Here is a 17,241-nt window from a genome sequence, read left to right as displayed (position 1 = left end):
GATTAAACTCGCCTTCTTCCTTCTTGTCCACTCAAACACAAATTTTACTTCTTAATTACCTATGGAGCCTGTCCCGTTTTCTTTTTTTCTCTCTTTTTAAAAAATTTATCCATTTGATAGAGATCACAAGTAGGCAGAGAAGCAGGCAGAGAGAGGAAGAAGCAGGCTCCCTGCTGAGCAGACAGTCGGACGTGAGGCTCGATCCCAGGACCCTGGGATCACGACCTTAGCGGAAGGCAGAGGCTTTAACCCACTGGGCCACCCAGGCGCCCACCTGTCCCGTTTTCTTCATGCCAATCGCCAGTGCTGTGTTTCAGACACTCTGGATTTCCTTGTCAGCCTGCTCCCAGTCATATTCCCCTTAAGTCATCTCTCCATGCGGCCGCCAAAGTGATCGTCCCTGCTCTGCTTAGGGCTTTTCAGCAGCTAATATAATCAATTTCACGCTCCTTGGCTATTATATATTTGACCTTACTGTCTCGGGCTATTAACCTCATACATAAGAACGATTTTTTTTTTTTTTAGATTCATCTCGTTTGCGATTAATACCTCAAAACTATTGTCACCATTTTTTAAAAGTGTAAGGCACAACTTCCTGCTTTGAACCAAAAAGGGTGATAAATTCCAAGTGTAGTTGTATTTACAAGATATCCTTGAAAAGTACTTGAAGTAGGTTCCTAAAGTAGAAACCAAGTCACTCAGACTCTGAAAAAATTAGAATTGAATTCCCCTGAACAAAATATTTCATTCCATCATATGGGCAACACACCTAGGTGCTTTCCAGGTCTTGTGAAGTCATACAAAAGAGAAAAGGAGGATGGTTCTTGTACAAAGTACTTATCACAGAATTTCAATTAGACAATAATGTAAAATAGAGGAGTTATTTTTATTTTACATAGCACTTTGAATGTCTAAGATCTAAAATTATGCCCCATCCTAAGAGCTGCTTAAGAGTGGGGTAAATCTGCATTGAGGCTTTTGAGAAAGGAGGCATACTTTTAAAAGCTATCAGAAAGCCTAGATAGGAATGAACTGCAGGAAGATAGATGAGGTGTTGCTCACATCAAAGCACCATGAACTCCCCTTTTGAAGTGGGAATACTTGGCAGACACAACATTTCCATTGGCTTTTAACTTTGATAGGAAGAATGACCAGGATCATAAACATAGAGAATTATTTAACTGATAAAGTGGTTTCGAAGTCTCATTAAAAATGTCATCTGTTCTTAACATTCAAAAGCAGAGAGTTTCCTCCCTCCTCACTAATTTAATCTCTTTGGATTTGGTTTTTTAAAAATGGGGATCCTTCATTTGTTGCTGAAGAAAAGAATACATTTGTTGAGAAAGTACCAGCCAAGGCCAGGATATTCCAGGTGGGGAAGGCTGAGGTCAAGATCTAGAAGAGTCATAGTTCAGAGTGATTTCCTTGAGTTGTGCAGTTACTTTTTTAATTGGTATTTTTAAAGTTTATTTATTTATTTGACAGAGAGAGAGAGAGAGAGAGCGCAAGAGCACTGGTGAGAGAGCACACAAGCAAGCAGAAGGGCAGGTAGGGGTGGGGGGGCGGGGAGGAAGCGGTGCTCCATCCCAGGACCCTGAGATCATGACCTGAGCTGAAGACAGAGGCTTAACCCACTGAGCCACCCAGGCGACCCTTAATTGGTATTTTTAAAAACTCTTATAGGTTTTCAGTTACCAGCAAACCTCTGTTCTTGTTCTAACAATTTAGCTATCTTGCAGTGTTTGGGTCTTCTGATGTTCCACGAAAAGTGTAATGATCTCCAGGAGCTTCCCTGAGCAATCAGGAGATGTGGACGTTCGAGTTGTGATGTTAAATGACTAACTCATGGTTTTCCTCAAAAGTTCAGTACTACCCTCTGACTTGATTGGTTTCAGGAAGTAGGATAATATGATGCTAGTTCTATCTGCAACATATGTGCAAACCATTTTCTGGGTGGCTCGGCTTCAAGAGTTGCTGTTTGCCTTGCTGCTGTCGCTGTCCTTATTGCTTTACTAGGGTTCAGTCTGAGGGGTGACATTCTGGGCCATGTTCATCTGTGGACTCATCTGCCTGCCCAGTTACCACAGGACAGGGGAAAGAACAGGGGCCTGGGGGCCAGTTTGGTCCCTGTCCTAACTTGATGGGTCGCCTTGGACTAGTCATTTGTCATCTCTCCATACTCCCCCTCCCCCTGAGCCTGCTCCTCTTCCATTAGTCCCTTAGGTGCACTGAGGCTGAATGACGGCCCCCAAAGATCTCAGGACCCAAATCCCTGGAAAGTGTGAGTGTTGTTTCATTGGTTGGAAAAAAGGGGTCTTTGCAGATATGATTAAGTTAAGTACCTTTAGATGGGGAGATTGTCCAGCAATTATAGGTGTCCTTATCGCCGAGTGTCAGAGGGAGGTTTGAGTCAGATAAACAATGTGAAGATGGAGCAGAGAAAGATCTAAGGATGCTGGCCTTAAAGACTGGGGCGGGGGCGCCTGGGTGGCTCAGTGGGTTAAAGCCTCTGCCTTCAGCTCAGGTCATGATCTCAGGGTCCTGGGATCGAGCCCCGCATCAGGCTCTCTCCTCAGTGGCGAGCCTGCTTCCCCCTCCCTCTCTGCCTGCCTCTCTGCCTACTTGTGATCTCTGTCAGTCAAATAAATAAATAAAATCTTAAAAAAAAAAAAAAGATTGGGACAATGCAGGCGCAAACCAAGGAATGACAGCAGTCACCTCTACACGTGTCCTTCCCATCCAGCTCTCACACTGCCATTAGGGTTTATTTCTCAAGTGGAGAGCTGACTGCATTCATCTGGAGGGATGACTCTTCCGGGGCACCTCAGACCCTAACTCCTTGGTCTGGTCTGAGAGGCCCTTTACCATCTGGCTGCTCATCTTCTCCCCACCATCCCCTAAATCTCCCACCACTCAGAGACACCCACTCCCACTGCCTCCCCGCCATCACCCCACCCCCCGCCATCTCAACCAGTCCCAAACCTGCTGCACACACAGTCACTGGAGTCATGCTGAACTCCCGAGTTTCCCGTGACCAGACTCCTCCATGCTTCTGCGGCTCTCGCGCGCATTGTCCCATCTGCGATACAAAGAAAGTAATCTCCCCATACGCTAGCATACGCATGGCAAAAATCCCATTGTGCAGTAAGAAAATGTTATGAAATGAGAAATCAGGGGCGCCTGGGTGGCTCAGTGGGTGAAAGCCTCTGCCTTCGGCTCAGGTCATGATCCCAGGGCTCTGAGATCAAGCCCCACATTATGGCTCCTTGCTCAGCAGGGAGCCTGCTTCCCCTCCCCCCACTCTCTGCCTGCTTCTCTGCCTCCTTGTGATCTGTAAATAAATAAATAAATAAATAAATAAATAAATAAATAAATAAGAAATGAGAAATCAGACCTAGGATGCCAAGACCAGCAATCTTTCCTTTCCCTCGTAAGGGCTGATGGTTGAAAGCACCTTCCTAAAATTTCACATTCAAGCATAGTTATGACCCAAATCATGTATTTCAGTATTGTTAAAAATGTCCATCAGTAAAAAGATACTATTTCAACATAAATGGTTATTAAAATTATCTAGTATAAAATCGTGACATAAATGGTTAGGTGGACTATTTTGCAGCTACGAACAAGAATAAAGCAGCTCTCTATGTATCTGCTCACAATCCTAAGATAAGAAAAGTGAAAAAAACAAGTTGTAGGAAAATGTGAAGTCTGCTATCATTTCCTTTCACACAACACATTTGTATGTGCACAGACTGTATCTAGTAGAAAATGGAAGGTAAGTGGCTTTTTTTCTTTCTTTTTTTTTTTTTTTAAGTAGTTCCATGCCTACCGTGGAACCTAGCCACAGGGCTTGAACTCACAGCCTGAGATCAAGACCTGAGCTGATATCAAGAGTCAGACACTTAACCCACTGAGCCACCCAGGCACCCTGGTAAGTGGCTTCTTGAGAGGAAACAGGTTTCTGGGATGGGGAAGACGGACTTCTTCATGGACTGTCCCCTTAGAACTCGGGCACACGCGGCCTATTCAAATGCAACTCTTTCTCTCTATTCGAGGACTTACACGGGTTGCACTCTGCCCCCCCGTAAATGCACGCTGCTGGGGTTAATTTTTCTGTTCAACTCTTGGCTTCTCATCAATAATCAGATAAAAACAATTGCTTTTTGTTCTGGAGCCGTATTCTGCAGACCAGTTATTATTACTGCCACTAGTGTGTAAAGATGATTTACTACGGTTGGCCTTGAGGCTATCCTGTGTTCCTTACACGTGTTCCCATCGAGAGCAGGTCAGAAGGAAATTAACTTGGACTTAAAATGTGCTCGCAGGTAACCAGGCAGTTGGCTAAGAGGTGAATGTAGTTCAGTCTAAATTCACCAGGACATTGGCCTCATGAGCAAATACCACTCTCTCTGGCAAACAGCCCACACAGCTCCATTTCAGCCTCCTTGTTGTCGACGTGAAGAGTACCCACACCACTGATTCATCTCTCTTAAGCTTCTCTACTTTTCTCTCACTCGCACTGGAAAAGACCTACGTAATATGTTTTCAGATTGGCTATGTTAAAAAAAAATTTCCAAAAATAGGGGCGCCTGGCTGGCTCAGTCAGTAGAGCATGCAGCTCTTGATTGCAGAGTCATGAGTTCAAGCCCCATGTTGGGCCTAGAGCTTAAAAAAAAAAAAAAAAAAAGGAATCCAAATACAAAAATTATGAACAAATTCCTAAGATTAAAGCAAACTCACTTGTACGACAAGCTATAAACTCACTATCTTTGCTTATTCTGAGCATTAACACTTTTTTTTTTTAAAGATTTTATTTATTTATTTGACAGAGAGAGATCACAAGCAGGCAGAGAGGCAGGCAGAGAGAGAGGAGGAAGCAGGCTCCCTGCTAAGCAGAGAGCCCGATGCGATGCGGGGCTCAATCCCAGGACACTGAGATCATGACCTGAGCCGAAGGCAGCGGCTTAACCCACTGAGCCACCCAGGTGCCCCTTGAGCATTAACACTTTTGATGGTTTTTACAAATTAGGTGTTAAGATGATATAACATTTTTTTTTTTACATGTATTATCTAAAGGAAAGTTCCCCTGAGATCATAAAAAACTTTTTAGAAAATGTTATGTAGGGGCGCCTGGGTGGCTCAGTGGGTTAAGCCGCTGCCTTCGGCTCAGGTCATGATCCCAGGTCCTGGGTTCGAGCCCCACATCGGGCTTTCTGCTCAGCAGGGAGCCTGCTTCCTCCTCTCTCTCTGCCTGCCTCTCTGCCTACTTGTGATTTCTCTCTGTCAAATAAATAAATAAAATCTTTAAAAAAAAATGTTATGTATATTCTACCTTCTAAGCTGATAATGATGTCCAGATATCAAAGATATTTAAATAAAAATAAAATCTTGGAGAAGTTCAATGCTTCAATCTTCTTCAAAAATATTCTAGGTTGGGGGTGTCTGGCTGGCTCAGTCGGTGGAGGGTGTGATTCTTGATCTCAAGAGTTGTGAGTTCGAGCCCCATGTTAGGTGTGGTGATTACTCAAAAATGAAATCTTTGGAAAAAAAGACATCCTCAGTCAATGGGACATTAATGTTCTAGTAAATTATTTACAATCACCAACAGATGAATGGATAAACAAGATGCAATCTGTCCATACAATGGAATATTATTCAGCTCTAAAAAGGAAAGGCATTCTGACACCTGCTACAACACAGATGAAACTTGAGGACATTCTACTCAGCGAAATACACCAGTCACAAAACTTAAAACACTGTTATGATTCTACTTTTATGAAGTCCCTAGAATAGTCAAATTCAGAGAGACAAAAAGTGGAATGGTGGGTGCCAGGAGTCTGGGGGAGGGGGTATAGGGAGTTAGTGTTTAAAGGGTACAGCATTTCAGTTTGGGATGACAAAAATGTTCTGGAGATAGAAAATGGTGATGGGTGCACAACACCGCAAATGCATGGAATGCCACAGAACTATACTCTTATAAATGGTTATAATGGCAAATTTTATATTATGCATAGTTTACACCAAGTGTAAAAGGTATAACAGGATTGTTAAATTAAAAAGTTATCCTAAGTGATCAAGTAAACCTCCTTGCAGGTTTATAATGAGAATGCTACATCTCTTACTACTGTAACTGGATAATATTTGAGAATATTCACCTGCCATATTCTCGATTCCCCTGAAAATCCTGTTTTTCTCCCAGGAAGCTGAGAGTTGAGGATGCGCCAGACAGGCCAGCTGTGGCAAGGAGTGCAGTGATCCTGCCACAGAGACCCACGGAGATGTGGGATGTATGGAGGGCACAGCTGGTTCTCAGAGATGTGCAGGGCCAGGCCCAGCCAGGATGTGGCAGAGTCAGCCTGGGACTCCTAGTTCTGTGGGGAAAACCCATGCTATTGGCCGTACCAGTCCTGGCCTTGACATGACATGGCCAGCAGGGTGGCCAGTGACATCCTGACAGAGGTCAGGAAGGGAACCAGAGGACCTGCCCTTGGTACAGCTGCCCCAACAGTAGCAAAACCCTGTCCAGACACCCTGACACCTTGGGGAAAAGGCAGAAGTAGACGGCAACCTTGAATTGATAAAATATTTATCCTAGAGACTGAACTAACATGGACACTTTCAAATTGTAGGAGATAGAAAAACAAGTTGAGGGACGCCTGGGTGGCTCAGTTGGTTGAGCAGCTGCCTTCGGCTCAGGTCATGATCCCAGCGTCCTGGGATCGAGTCCCACATCGGGCTCCTTGCTCGGCAGGGAGCCTGCTTCTCCCTCTGCCTCTGCCTGCCATTCTGTCTGCCTGTGCTCGCTCTCTCTCCCTCTCTCTGACAAATAAATAAATAAAATATTTAAAAAAAAAAAAAAGAAAAAGAAAAACAAGTTGAGTCTCACTATTCATGGTCCTTATATTCTGTAAATTTGCCTCATGCACTGGATGAGGGATACACTGGATGAGGGATGCTTCTGGGGAAATGCAGGGTCACGTGCCTGTGTGCCTCTGATCACATTTCATCTACCATCAATATGTAACCTTGTTTTATGGACGCTTCTGTTTAAAGACATCTTATTCGATATACATTGTTGATTTCATCGACATTGAACTCGCAGCCAACAGCAAAGAACTCAGGCTGGAATGAGGCTTATGGAAAGCACCGGTTTAGATAAGACACATCCCAGCTTTCTTGCACTTTGCAACATTAGCCAACTCTTCCGTGCCACCTTTGGGGGTCATTTTAAACAGTGAAACCACTCAAGGAAACGCACAGAAATGTGACAATGTGGCACCCAATAGGCTGTGACAAGGACACTTGTTTATGAGGCTGAAAACAAGAAAGCACAATGTTTCAGCCTCAGCTGGAAACATGTGTGACCGATGATCCCAATTTGGGGCCGCTCTGAATCACAGAAAGCGCTGTATTGATCTGGGGGTTACAGATCAGTTTGAGTTAGCGGGCAAATTTGCAAAGCAGCACCCATGAAGGAGGATCAATGGCACCCTCATTTGGCATCAAATGTGGTCTAGGCCCCCTCCTTATCTAGGAGGAGCAGAACATGAGATTTAGGCCAATTACAGAAAATGGAAGAATCCATCATCTCCCCCATATCGAAGGTGTAGGACCAGAGTGTTGCACCCTACCTCCCTGTAATTTAGAGGAACAGAATGGCAGCCCCACGAGGGTAGGGATTTCTTTCTGTTTTGCTCCTGCTGTTTATTGTCAACAGCTACAACAGTGCAGCATGACACGTCAGTCTTTGCTGAATGAACTAAGCAGTGAAAATCACCTTCAAACCAATACACAGGGATTAAACTACTGCCTATCATTTGGTTCTGACGGTTACAATTCCACAATTTTTGTCACTTGACGTATATGAAGAGGAAAGAAAAACAACTCAGTTTTCCAGCTCTTGGAGAGGTTTGGGGTAAAGGACTCAGAATGGCAATACCAAGGACAGGGAATGAATGGTGTGAGTCCACTCCCTGGCTGAGTGGACCCTGAGAGTAGATAAGGGAAATGTCTTCCACAGCCACTCGGAGAAGGACACATCGGTAGCTGGGTAAAATGCCAGAGCTGCTCTGGGGAGCAAGCTAACCTTACGTGCCATGCGGAAGAGTTCCGATAAAGGGTGCTTAGGTGATAATTGACATTTCCTCCCGGTCTCTGCTTTCAGACACTGAATTGACGACGCTTTTTAAGTACTTTAGGAACTCCGACCTGATCTCTTCAGGGTCATCCTCCAGATTCGAGTGCACCAGCTTCAGCTTGTTCAAGGGGGGCGCTTTAAAAGGAAAATAAATGTAATTAGGCATGAACCTTTAAGGAGGGCCCCTTTCTGGCTCCCAGTGAGCTGAGTCTTATTGAAGCCAATTTGCTTAACTTTCTAGAGGCCAAACATAAAGGTGTCTTGCCTGCCATGATTTAACAGAGGAAGAAACGTTTCACCACAGGCCAGGGCAGGTGAGCTCAGCATCGTGTTCGGCATACAGTAGGTGCCCAATAAAGAGTGCCACCACACTGCCACCTGGTGATGGGATAACAACACTACAAGCCACTTCCCCGTCCTCTTCTTACACCAGAAAGGAAGAGATTTCGGAGTATTGTGAGTGGTCTTCCATGAGCACTTCATCACTCTGTCTTGGTGTGTGTCACATGCTAACTGGGAGTTCTTCCCGAGACAAGACCAGTCAGGAAAGAATGTCCCTCATTGTACTGATGAGCGGCTAAAACCAGATTTTTTTTTTTTCCTTCTTGGGTGTCTCCCTGTGTTTTTTTTTGTTTTTTTTTTTTAAGATTTTATTTATTTATTTGACAGAGAGAAATCACAAGTAAGCAGAGAGGCAGGCAGAGAGAGAGGAGGAAGCAGGCTCCCTGCCGAGCAGAAAGCCCGATGTGGGGCTCGAACCCAGGACCTGGGATCATGACCTGAGCCGAAGGCAGCGGCTTAACCCACTGAGCCACCCAGGCGCCCCAGTGTCTCCCTGTTTTTAAAGTATCTCTGGCCTGGCCTGGCTGCTAGGACAGATCTTCCAACCTGGAGATTCCAATTTACGTGGTCAGAAGAACAAAGAACAAGGACACAGGTGGCACTCAATAATTGCACAGAGCTGCTGGGTTCAAAGACACAGGGACAATATAAAATTGACCAGAGCACTCAAGAGCAGAAAGGAGAAAGGGCAGTGTCCTCACACAGAGACGGGCTTCCTTTATCGCTTCCGGAGCCTGGTTTGTGGTGCGCAATCAACAGACACTGGGTGTCTTGAAGGAGCTGCTGCTGGACGAAGCAGGAATACCACATCTCGATTTCCTTTAGGTGGCTGGGGAGGTCGGCGTTGAAGACGATCACCACCCCGTGCGAGTCCTTCATCAGGGCTGGCCAGCAGGACTCAAACCTGTAAGGCAGAGGAGGGGGCACGGTGAATGTCAGGCGGTTCTGGTTTCTAGCTGAGGCCTTTAAAAATAATGTCTTAGGGTTAACTGATGGATGACCTGTCATGGTGTCATAACCCAATCGTTCAGGTTTCAAGAGCCGTGCATGTCACCAAATAATTGATCATGCCCCTAATACATGCTAGGAAGTGTGCTGGGCCAGAGTCCAAGGTGCTTGGCGGGCAGCTGAGTCTTGAATCATTTGACGAAGCCAACCCCTTTTAAAGGAAACGTACTTTGGATCACCGCCACAATCCCACAGCTCAAATTCACACCCCGTGCCTTTGGCGTTGCTGGCCACGTGTGGGTTCTCAAATTCCAGGATCCTAGAAACAAAAACAATAGTTGCATCTCCACTTTTGGAAGCGTATACTTGGGGAATGCCACTGGCACCAAAAGGGGGGCGGTGGGCCTCTCCGGGAAAGATTTGTCGGGGCTCACCTCACTCCTTGGGTTGGGTTGTATTCAGTGATGTCAGAAGATTCTGTCAGGAAGTTGGCCAAAACGGTTTTTCCACTCTGTGGAAAAGATAATGAAAGGTTTCTGCTGAAGAGCAGAAAAGTAAACCATAAACGCACCCTCCGATACCTGGCTCGGAGCCGGGTGTGATGGCGTGTAGGCCACGGTCATGTGAGAGTGCCAAGGCAGAGGGTTCTCTCTGGTTGGGCAGGCCTTGCTGCCTTATTGTATGTGGTGAGCGCAGGCTGGTCTGGGACCCAGCATGCATGGGGTTCTAATGCTGGCTCTGCCTCTGGGTAACCTTCTTACCCACACTGATTTCCCTAGCTGGCTCTCAGTTAACTTATCTGAGAACAGAAAAAATCGTTAGTGTGAGTCTCTCTCTTGCCATGCTCCTCTCCACACCAAGAAACCAGTCTGTCACAGATACGAAGCCACTGAGGCCCAGAAAGGGAAAGGGAGCTCCTTAAGGTCACACAGAAGTTCAAGGTTAAAGCTGGGTTCCACAGTGGCTTGCCGTGCCACACTCTCATACAGGGCTGTTTCTCCTTCTAGATAATACAAGTCATATGCAGTCCTATTAACAAGACAGCCCTCCTGGTCCTTCCGCCCAAAGTAGCCATCTGTCCATCCATTCCATTCCCTCCCCAAAGGTGGTAACTATGATCTGTTTTCAGAGATTTTTCTGTACATTTGTATCATTCATTTAGGGGATATTGTATATACTTGGATGTAAGATGAGGCGTTTTTTTCTCTGCAAATTATTCCTCAGATGAAAGGGAATCTCTTACACTCGAGTCCTTAAAAATCTCTGAAATTATGCCCTGCTCTCGCAAGTCGTTTTTTTTTTGAACAACTGCTTGACTAGAATCATTTCAATCGATGACAGTTTTGGAGGCTTACAGAGGTCACTCAACAGATTCAGAAAAAGGAGGGGGAGGGTCTTAATCTTGCTTTAGTAATTCTTCCTGAGTATGTAGCCTCACAAACTAAACGCCACTTCAAAGTAACACAGTTGAGGGGCGCCTGGGTGGCTCAGTCAGTTAAGCCTCTGCCTTCGGCTCAGATCATGATCTCAGGATCCAGGAATCGAGTCTGGTGTCAGGCTCCCTGCTCACTGGGGAGTCTGCTTCTCCCTTTCCTCCTGCCCCCCCCCACCAACTCAATAAATAAATCTTAAAACAAAACAAAACACAGTGAGTGGTTATGTTTGTAGAGACCATGAATATTTAACTACAGGATAAATGAATAAAGCAAATGTCATGGGAATGGTTCTTGGGGCTGGAATATAGTTGTAGAAACGGGGTCGTACAGATTCCAAAAAATGCTCATATTCTAAACAACTCAGATGGCGTGCTTTGTCATGTCTTCGTCTTTTTTTTTTTTTAGTTTTATTTATTTAAGTAATCTCTCCACCCAATGTGGGACTCAAACTCATGACTCTGTGATCAAGAGTCGCACACTCTTCCGACTGAGCCAGGCAGGTGCCCATCATGTGGCTTAAAAGTAGCTTCGGTCATAAAATCAACTCAAGTGTCAAAGGTGCTGGTGAGGAGCTAGCATTTTAAAGCTGTGTTATGAAATACAAGTAAGGAATAAAGCAGCATTTCCAAATTAATATATGTCTTTAATGTACCTTTAAAGGTGTATATAGCTACATGAATACATAAAACATTATAGAAGTGTATTTATATATTGCATCAATGCCCTTGAAGTTTATGTATACATATTGGTCAAAACCAATTGGTTGAGGGGGAGGGTTCTTCTGGGAAAATAAAGAAACTGTGAGGTACATCGGGTATCTTTAAGTGTCTACCTTGCCCGGAGCTGCTGAACACAAGATACAGTAGTGTTAAACACGAGGCTAAAAATCAAGCGGATAATGCCACAGGGACTTTGAATTGGGTGGTCAGGGAAGGGTGAAAGGGTGAAGTTTCCACTGAGACTGAATGATAAGGAGTCAACCCAGCCTTCCAGGGGGAGGGAAAAACTAGTTGAATGGCACCAGGTCAAGAATGGGCCCAGCATGTTAAAGGAATAGAAAGGTTAGCCATGGGGTGCCTGGATGGCTCAGTGGGTTAAGCCTCTGCCTTTGGCTCAGGTCATGATCTCAGGGTCCTGGGATCGAGCCCCACATCAGGCTCTCTGCTCAGCAGGGAGCCTGCTTCCCCCTCTCTCTCTGCCTGCCTCTGTGCCTACTCTCTGTCAAATAAATAAATAAAATCTTTAAAAAAAAAAAGGTTGGCCAATCTACACAGTATTGAGGTAGGGGGGATATGTGTATACGGAAATACACTTTGTTGTTGAAGCTGGGTGATGAGTACCAGGAGTTCCTTGTTTTTTTCTCCCCTTATACGTTTATGAATTTCCATTAAAAAAAAAAAAAAGAAGATATTTATGCTTAGTTTACTTCTCACAATTCTATGCATATTGTTATTACTTGTCTACTTCACTCACTAGTTTGTGTCTCGGCAAATTCTCCATGTCACTCCACACAGACGTGCCTCCTTTTGGGTAACTGCTGGGGTCTTCCCCCATAAGAATGTCCCTTAGTTTATTGAGATATTCTCTTATTGGTGGGCACCTAGGGTGTTTCCAGCTGTTCAGTATCGCTCAGTATCCCCTCTGGGGAACCTAGGTAAGGTCCAGCTGCTGTAGATTTTGAGAAATGTTGAGTGCGGCCCTGAAAGCTACGCATGTCTTAACGTTGGATAACTGGATTGCCGGTAAAGCTGTTAGCAACTCAGCAGAATCCTAAAGTACTCATTTCCCTACAAGCATCCTCACGCTTCCTTGTTATCAGAATTCTAACCTTTTTTTCATCCACTCCGATGGGCAAGTAAGTGTCATCTCATTGTTTTATTTATTTTTAAAAAATATTTAATTTATTTATTTGACAGATCACAAGTAGGCAGAGAGGCAGGCGGGGGGGGGGGGGGAGCAGGCTCCCTGCTGAGCAGAGAGCCCGATGCGGGGCTCGATCCCAGGACCCTGAGATCATGACCTGAGCCAAAGGCAGAGGCTTAACCCACTGAGCCACCCAGGCGCCCTGCATGCCGTGTTTTTAACAAGCCCTCCAGGCCACTGGGATGCGAGCTTAAGACGGAGAATATTCACTATTTCTACGGTGGTTATTTGACATTAAGTTTTAGTCCATGGGAATCTTATTCCTATGTATGGTGTGAGGTCCACGTCTAGATTCAACCCCCCCCCCCACCACCACCACACACACTGCGAGCGAACCGTTCAAACACCACGCGACAGTCCCATATTTCCTTTCCTTTTCTTGTCCCACAGACATGTTCCTTAGGGCCAACCTGAAGGGCAAAGGAGACTCGTGGGACCTAGACTCTGATTCCAAAACGCGACTCACTACTTTCAGGACTTAGGGTAACGGAGTGAGGTCTGGGGGGAAGGCGCCGAGTTCACGCTGCGGCCAGCGTCGCCCACGGGGTGGGGGCGGTGGGACAGGCCTCCCGTCTCCTGGGGGCTCCCGGCTCAAGGCACAGTCCCGCGTCGCCCCGCGCCCGCCCGGGCCCCCGCCCGTTGCCCCCGCCGGCCGGGCCTCACCTCGCAGGGCCCGACGAAGAGGATCTTGGCCTTCAGCATCGCGGTCTGCGGCTCTCATGCTCGTCAGAGCCCACCGGGATGACCGGAAGCCGCCGCGCCGACGGGCTGTCTCGGTTTCCACGGCGACGGGAGCGACCCGCGGGGGCCGACGGGAGTGGGCGGGGCCGCGGGGCGCGGCTGGGAACCCGCTTGTGCTTCGGGGCTGGAAGCGGACACGCCAGGCTAGAGGAAGGGTGGAAGGGGAGCAAACCACCCGGATCCAAACTCGCTTCTGAGCCCGGAGAGCCGCAGAGCTCACGAGTGCCGCCTCCCTTTCGTCGTAGGCTGGGGACAGATTGCAGCCCCCTGATGTGTGCTCCTCCCTGTAACCCCAGCTCAGACTGGCCATGATGCTGGTGAGCTGGGGTCGGGAGCTGGCCTTCGGATGCCATCGTCACTCCGGCACGATACTGTCTACATGGTGATCGCGTTTATCACGGCCCCGGCCCAATCTAGAAAAGGTCAGAGACAGATCAAGCCTCCGGTCTCTGAATGGGTTCACCACTGATGGTCCTTTGGGAGATGTGGGGAGAAAACAAAAGGATAACGCCCGGCCTACGTTAGTGTCAGTGCGGATGTCTGGACGCTTCGCTGCAAAATTCATTCATTATTCGTTCAGCCTTAAATTGTCGAGCCCGTCCAGAATTTGGAGAGACCATGAAATGAAGTGTCCAGACAAAATTTGCTGGCCCCAGAGAGTGTTGGTATGACAAAAATACCAAAATAAACCCAACACCGTGTCTGTAACTTTTAGTTACATAGTCTTTGTATTACAAAGAACTGATGAGCGAAGTGTGAGGAGGAGTCTACCTCCATTTCAGGATGTCATGAATAGACTGATTGATTAAATCAATGTCCTTCAAATGCCTACTCCATCCCAGGCACTCGTCCAGGTACTGGGACGTGCCTGTACTTCTGGAAGCGGAAGCTTTCATTCCCGGGAGCCAATGGACATTAAATAAGCAAGAAAATAAATTACATACCCTCGGGCAGAGACCATTTTCGTTAGTGGTGAGTGCTTTGAATAAAGATAAGTTACTAGAGAGTTAAGGAGTGTGAGGAAACCCGTTTTGGATGGAGTAGTCAAGGCAAGACTTTGGGACAGAGGTGACATTAAAGCACAAAGCTGAGTGAAGAGAGGGCTCAAACAAACTGAAAAATCTAGAGGAAGAGCATACCCAAACAGCAAGGGTAAAGGCACTGAGGCAGAAATAAACTTGGCAGCTACCATGAACAGCCTGGAGGGTCTGTGAGGTTGGTGCAGGAAGAATGAGGTGAGTGGTACGGTATGCTGTTGGAGAGATCAGGTATGAGTTTGGGGATTTATTCTAAGGGTGATGGGAAGGAAGCATGCGCCAGGAATTGTATCTGGCACGTGTAGTAGAAACTCTAGGGGCGCCTGGGTGGCTCAGTCAGTTAAGCAGCTGCCTTTGGCTCGGGGTCCTGGGATGCAGCCCTGGATCAGGCTCTCTGTTCAGCGGGGTATCTGCTTCACCTTCTCCCTCTGCCCCTACCCCCTCGCTCATGCTTGCTCTCTTGCTTTCTCTCTCAAAAAAAATAAAGTCTCAAAAAAAAAAAAAAAACAATATGACACGGCTGACGGACATGTTAATGTTCACTAGTCAATAACACTGCCCGAAACACCAGATCTGGGGCTAGTTGCCTGTGACATTGGACAAATGTAATGTTTGAAAGTCCTTCATAAACTGGTTCCCTCCTAACCATCCAGTCTCATTCCCATCCGCATCTGCTGTGGGCTCTTCCACCCCCTCTTTTCCTATCTCTTAAGACTCCAGTGCTGCTTCTCCGCCTGTCTTCCCAACTCCACTTGGCCCATTTGAATGCTCAGTGATGCCTCCGGCCATAATTAACTTCACACAGTGGCTGTTTCCAGAGTGTACCTTTGAAGATTATGTGCTTAAAATCTTGGTTTGGGGTTCTAAAGGAGGAGGAGGAGGGATGCATTCTCAGTTGATGAAAAATGAAGGTGGAGTGGAAATAATGTGGATGGGGGGACTTTGTATTTTGCTTGGGGATTAATTTGACTGAAAGAACAAAACTCTTAGAGTGACAAGGTCTAGAGGGTGACAGTCGAGGGAGGGCTTGGCAACTCAAAGTTGGCCTCAAGCATCAGCTTCTTTCTACTTTTTTCCTCTGCTGTCTTTAGCTTTAATTTACTTTGTCCTCATGCTTGTTACCTCATAGTCACAAGGTAGCTTCTGTGCCTCCAGGCATCATGACTGCAATTAAGGAAAGACTGCAGAACAACAAAGGCTTTGCCATAGTCAGTCCTTTAAAAAAAACAATGTTATTTAGTTATAAAAACTAAATTTAAACATAAACATATATTAAAGTGTACCTCTTTTTATTTTAAAGATTTTATTTATTTATTTGACAGACAGAGATCACAAGTAGGCAGAGAGGCAGACAGAGAGAGAGGTGGAAGCAGGCTCCCCGCAGAGCAGAGAGCCCGATGCGGGGCTCGATCCCAGGACACCGGGACCATGACCTGAGCCGAAGGCAGAGGCTTTAACCCACTGAGCCACCCAGGTGCCCCTAAAGTGTACCTATTTTAAATATTCTTTGAGTTTTGAAAAATGTGTAGACTGTCATCTTACTCAAGACCCAGAATATTTCCATCACCCCAAGAGATCCCGCACATTCCTTTGTGGTCAGCTCCCTCCCAGCCTTCACCCTGGGGAAAACTTTTGTTGTACTTTCTGTCACTAGAGGTTAGTTTTGCCTGTTCTGGAATTTCATATAAATAAAATCACACAATATTTACTCTTTTGTGTCCGATTTCCTTCACTCAAGACAATATTTTTGATTTTTATACATATTGTGTATATCAATAGCTTATTCCTTTTTATTGCTGAGTCACATTCCTTGTGTAAATATACTATCTTTTGTTTACCTGTTCACCTGGTGATTGTTATGTGGGATGGTCTATCTATAGTTTGGGGGCTATCATAAACACAGTTGCCGGAAATAAAGTTTTGTATGGACATGTTTTCCCATCTCTTGGGTAAATACCAATGAGCAGAATTGCTGGGTCATATGATTATCTATCTATCTATATATTTTTAAGATTTTTAATTTATTTCTTTGACAGAGAGTGATCACAAGTAAGCAGAGAGGCAGGCAGGGAGAGAGAGAGAGGAGGAAGCAGGCCCCCTACTAAGCAGAGAGCCCGACGTGGGGCTCGATCCCAGGACCCTGGGATCATAACCTGAGCCAAAGGCAGAAGCTTTAACCCACTGAGCCACCCAGGCACCCCTATCTATCTATCTATCTATATCGTTTTCAGTGTCTATAACTGCACCTGTATTTCTCTCTCTCTCTCTCTTTTTTTTTTTTTTTTTTGAGAGAGAGAGTTTGTGCATGAGAGCTGAGGGTGGGAGCAGAGTGAGGCTGAGGGAGAGAGAGAACCCTAAGCAGGCTTCACGCCCAGCTCAGAGCCCAACATGGGGCTGGATCTCACAACCCTGATATCATGACCTGAGCAGAGCCAAAATCGAGAGTTGGACGCTTAACCAACTGAGCCATTCGGGCGCCCCTGTATTTCTATATCATCCATACACATACTCCTGGTCCTGATTTCCTGTATTATTCACTTGGTTATAATTTATCACTCTCATTGTTTATTTGATGCTGGAATAGTCCTTGATTTGACCAGCGGGAAGCCCCACCCCCTCAGACTGGTTTCTGTGTCCCTTTGAAATCTTTCCTCCTGTGAGCTCTTCTTTACTTTTT

General features: G+C 46.0%; 1 protein-coding gene across 2 annotated transcripts; it reads right to left on the bottom strand.

Annotated features, from left to right (window-relative positions):
• Window positions 1-7,290: 7,290 nt before the first annotated feature.
• On the bottom strand, window positions 7,291-13,584 carry IFT22 (intraflagellar transport 22). Of its 2 annotated transcripts, XM_047714442.1 has the most exons (5): window positions 13,450-13,584; window positions 9,862-9,938; window positions 9,657-9,746; window positions 9,181-9,383; window positions 7,291-8,272 (listed from the first exon to the last, which is right to left on the bottom strand). In XM_047714442.1, the coding sequence occupies exons 1-5, from the start codon at window positions 13,486-13,488 to the stop codon at window positions 8,124-8,126; spliced, it is 558 nt and encodes a 185-aa protein (XP_047570398.1). In that variant the 5' UTR covers window positions 13,489-13,584; the 3' UTR covers window positions 7,291-8,123. The 2 variants fall into 2 exon arrangements, with proteins under 2 accessions (XP_047570398.1, XP_047570400.1); XM_047714444.1 differs by lacking the exons at window positions 9,657-9,746; window positions 9,862-9,938; window positions 13,450-13,584 and adding an exon at window positions 9,481-9,636.
• Between the last annotated feature and the right edge of the window lie 3,657 nt (window positions 13,585-17,241).

Source organism: Lutra lutra, chromosome 18, assembly GCF_902655055.1.
Source record: "Lutra lutra chromosome 18, mLutLut1.2, whole genome shotgun sequence".
Classification (NCBI taxonomy): domain Eukaryota; kingdom Metazoa; phylum Chordata; class Mammalia; order Carnivora; family Mustelidae; genus Lutra; species Lutra lutra.
This window is presented reverse-complemented; position numbering and strand designations above follow the sequence as displayed.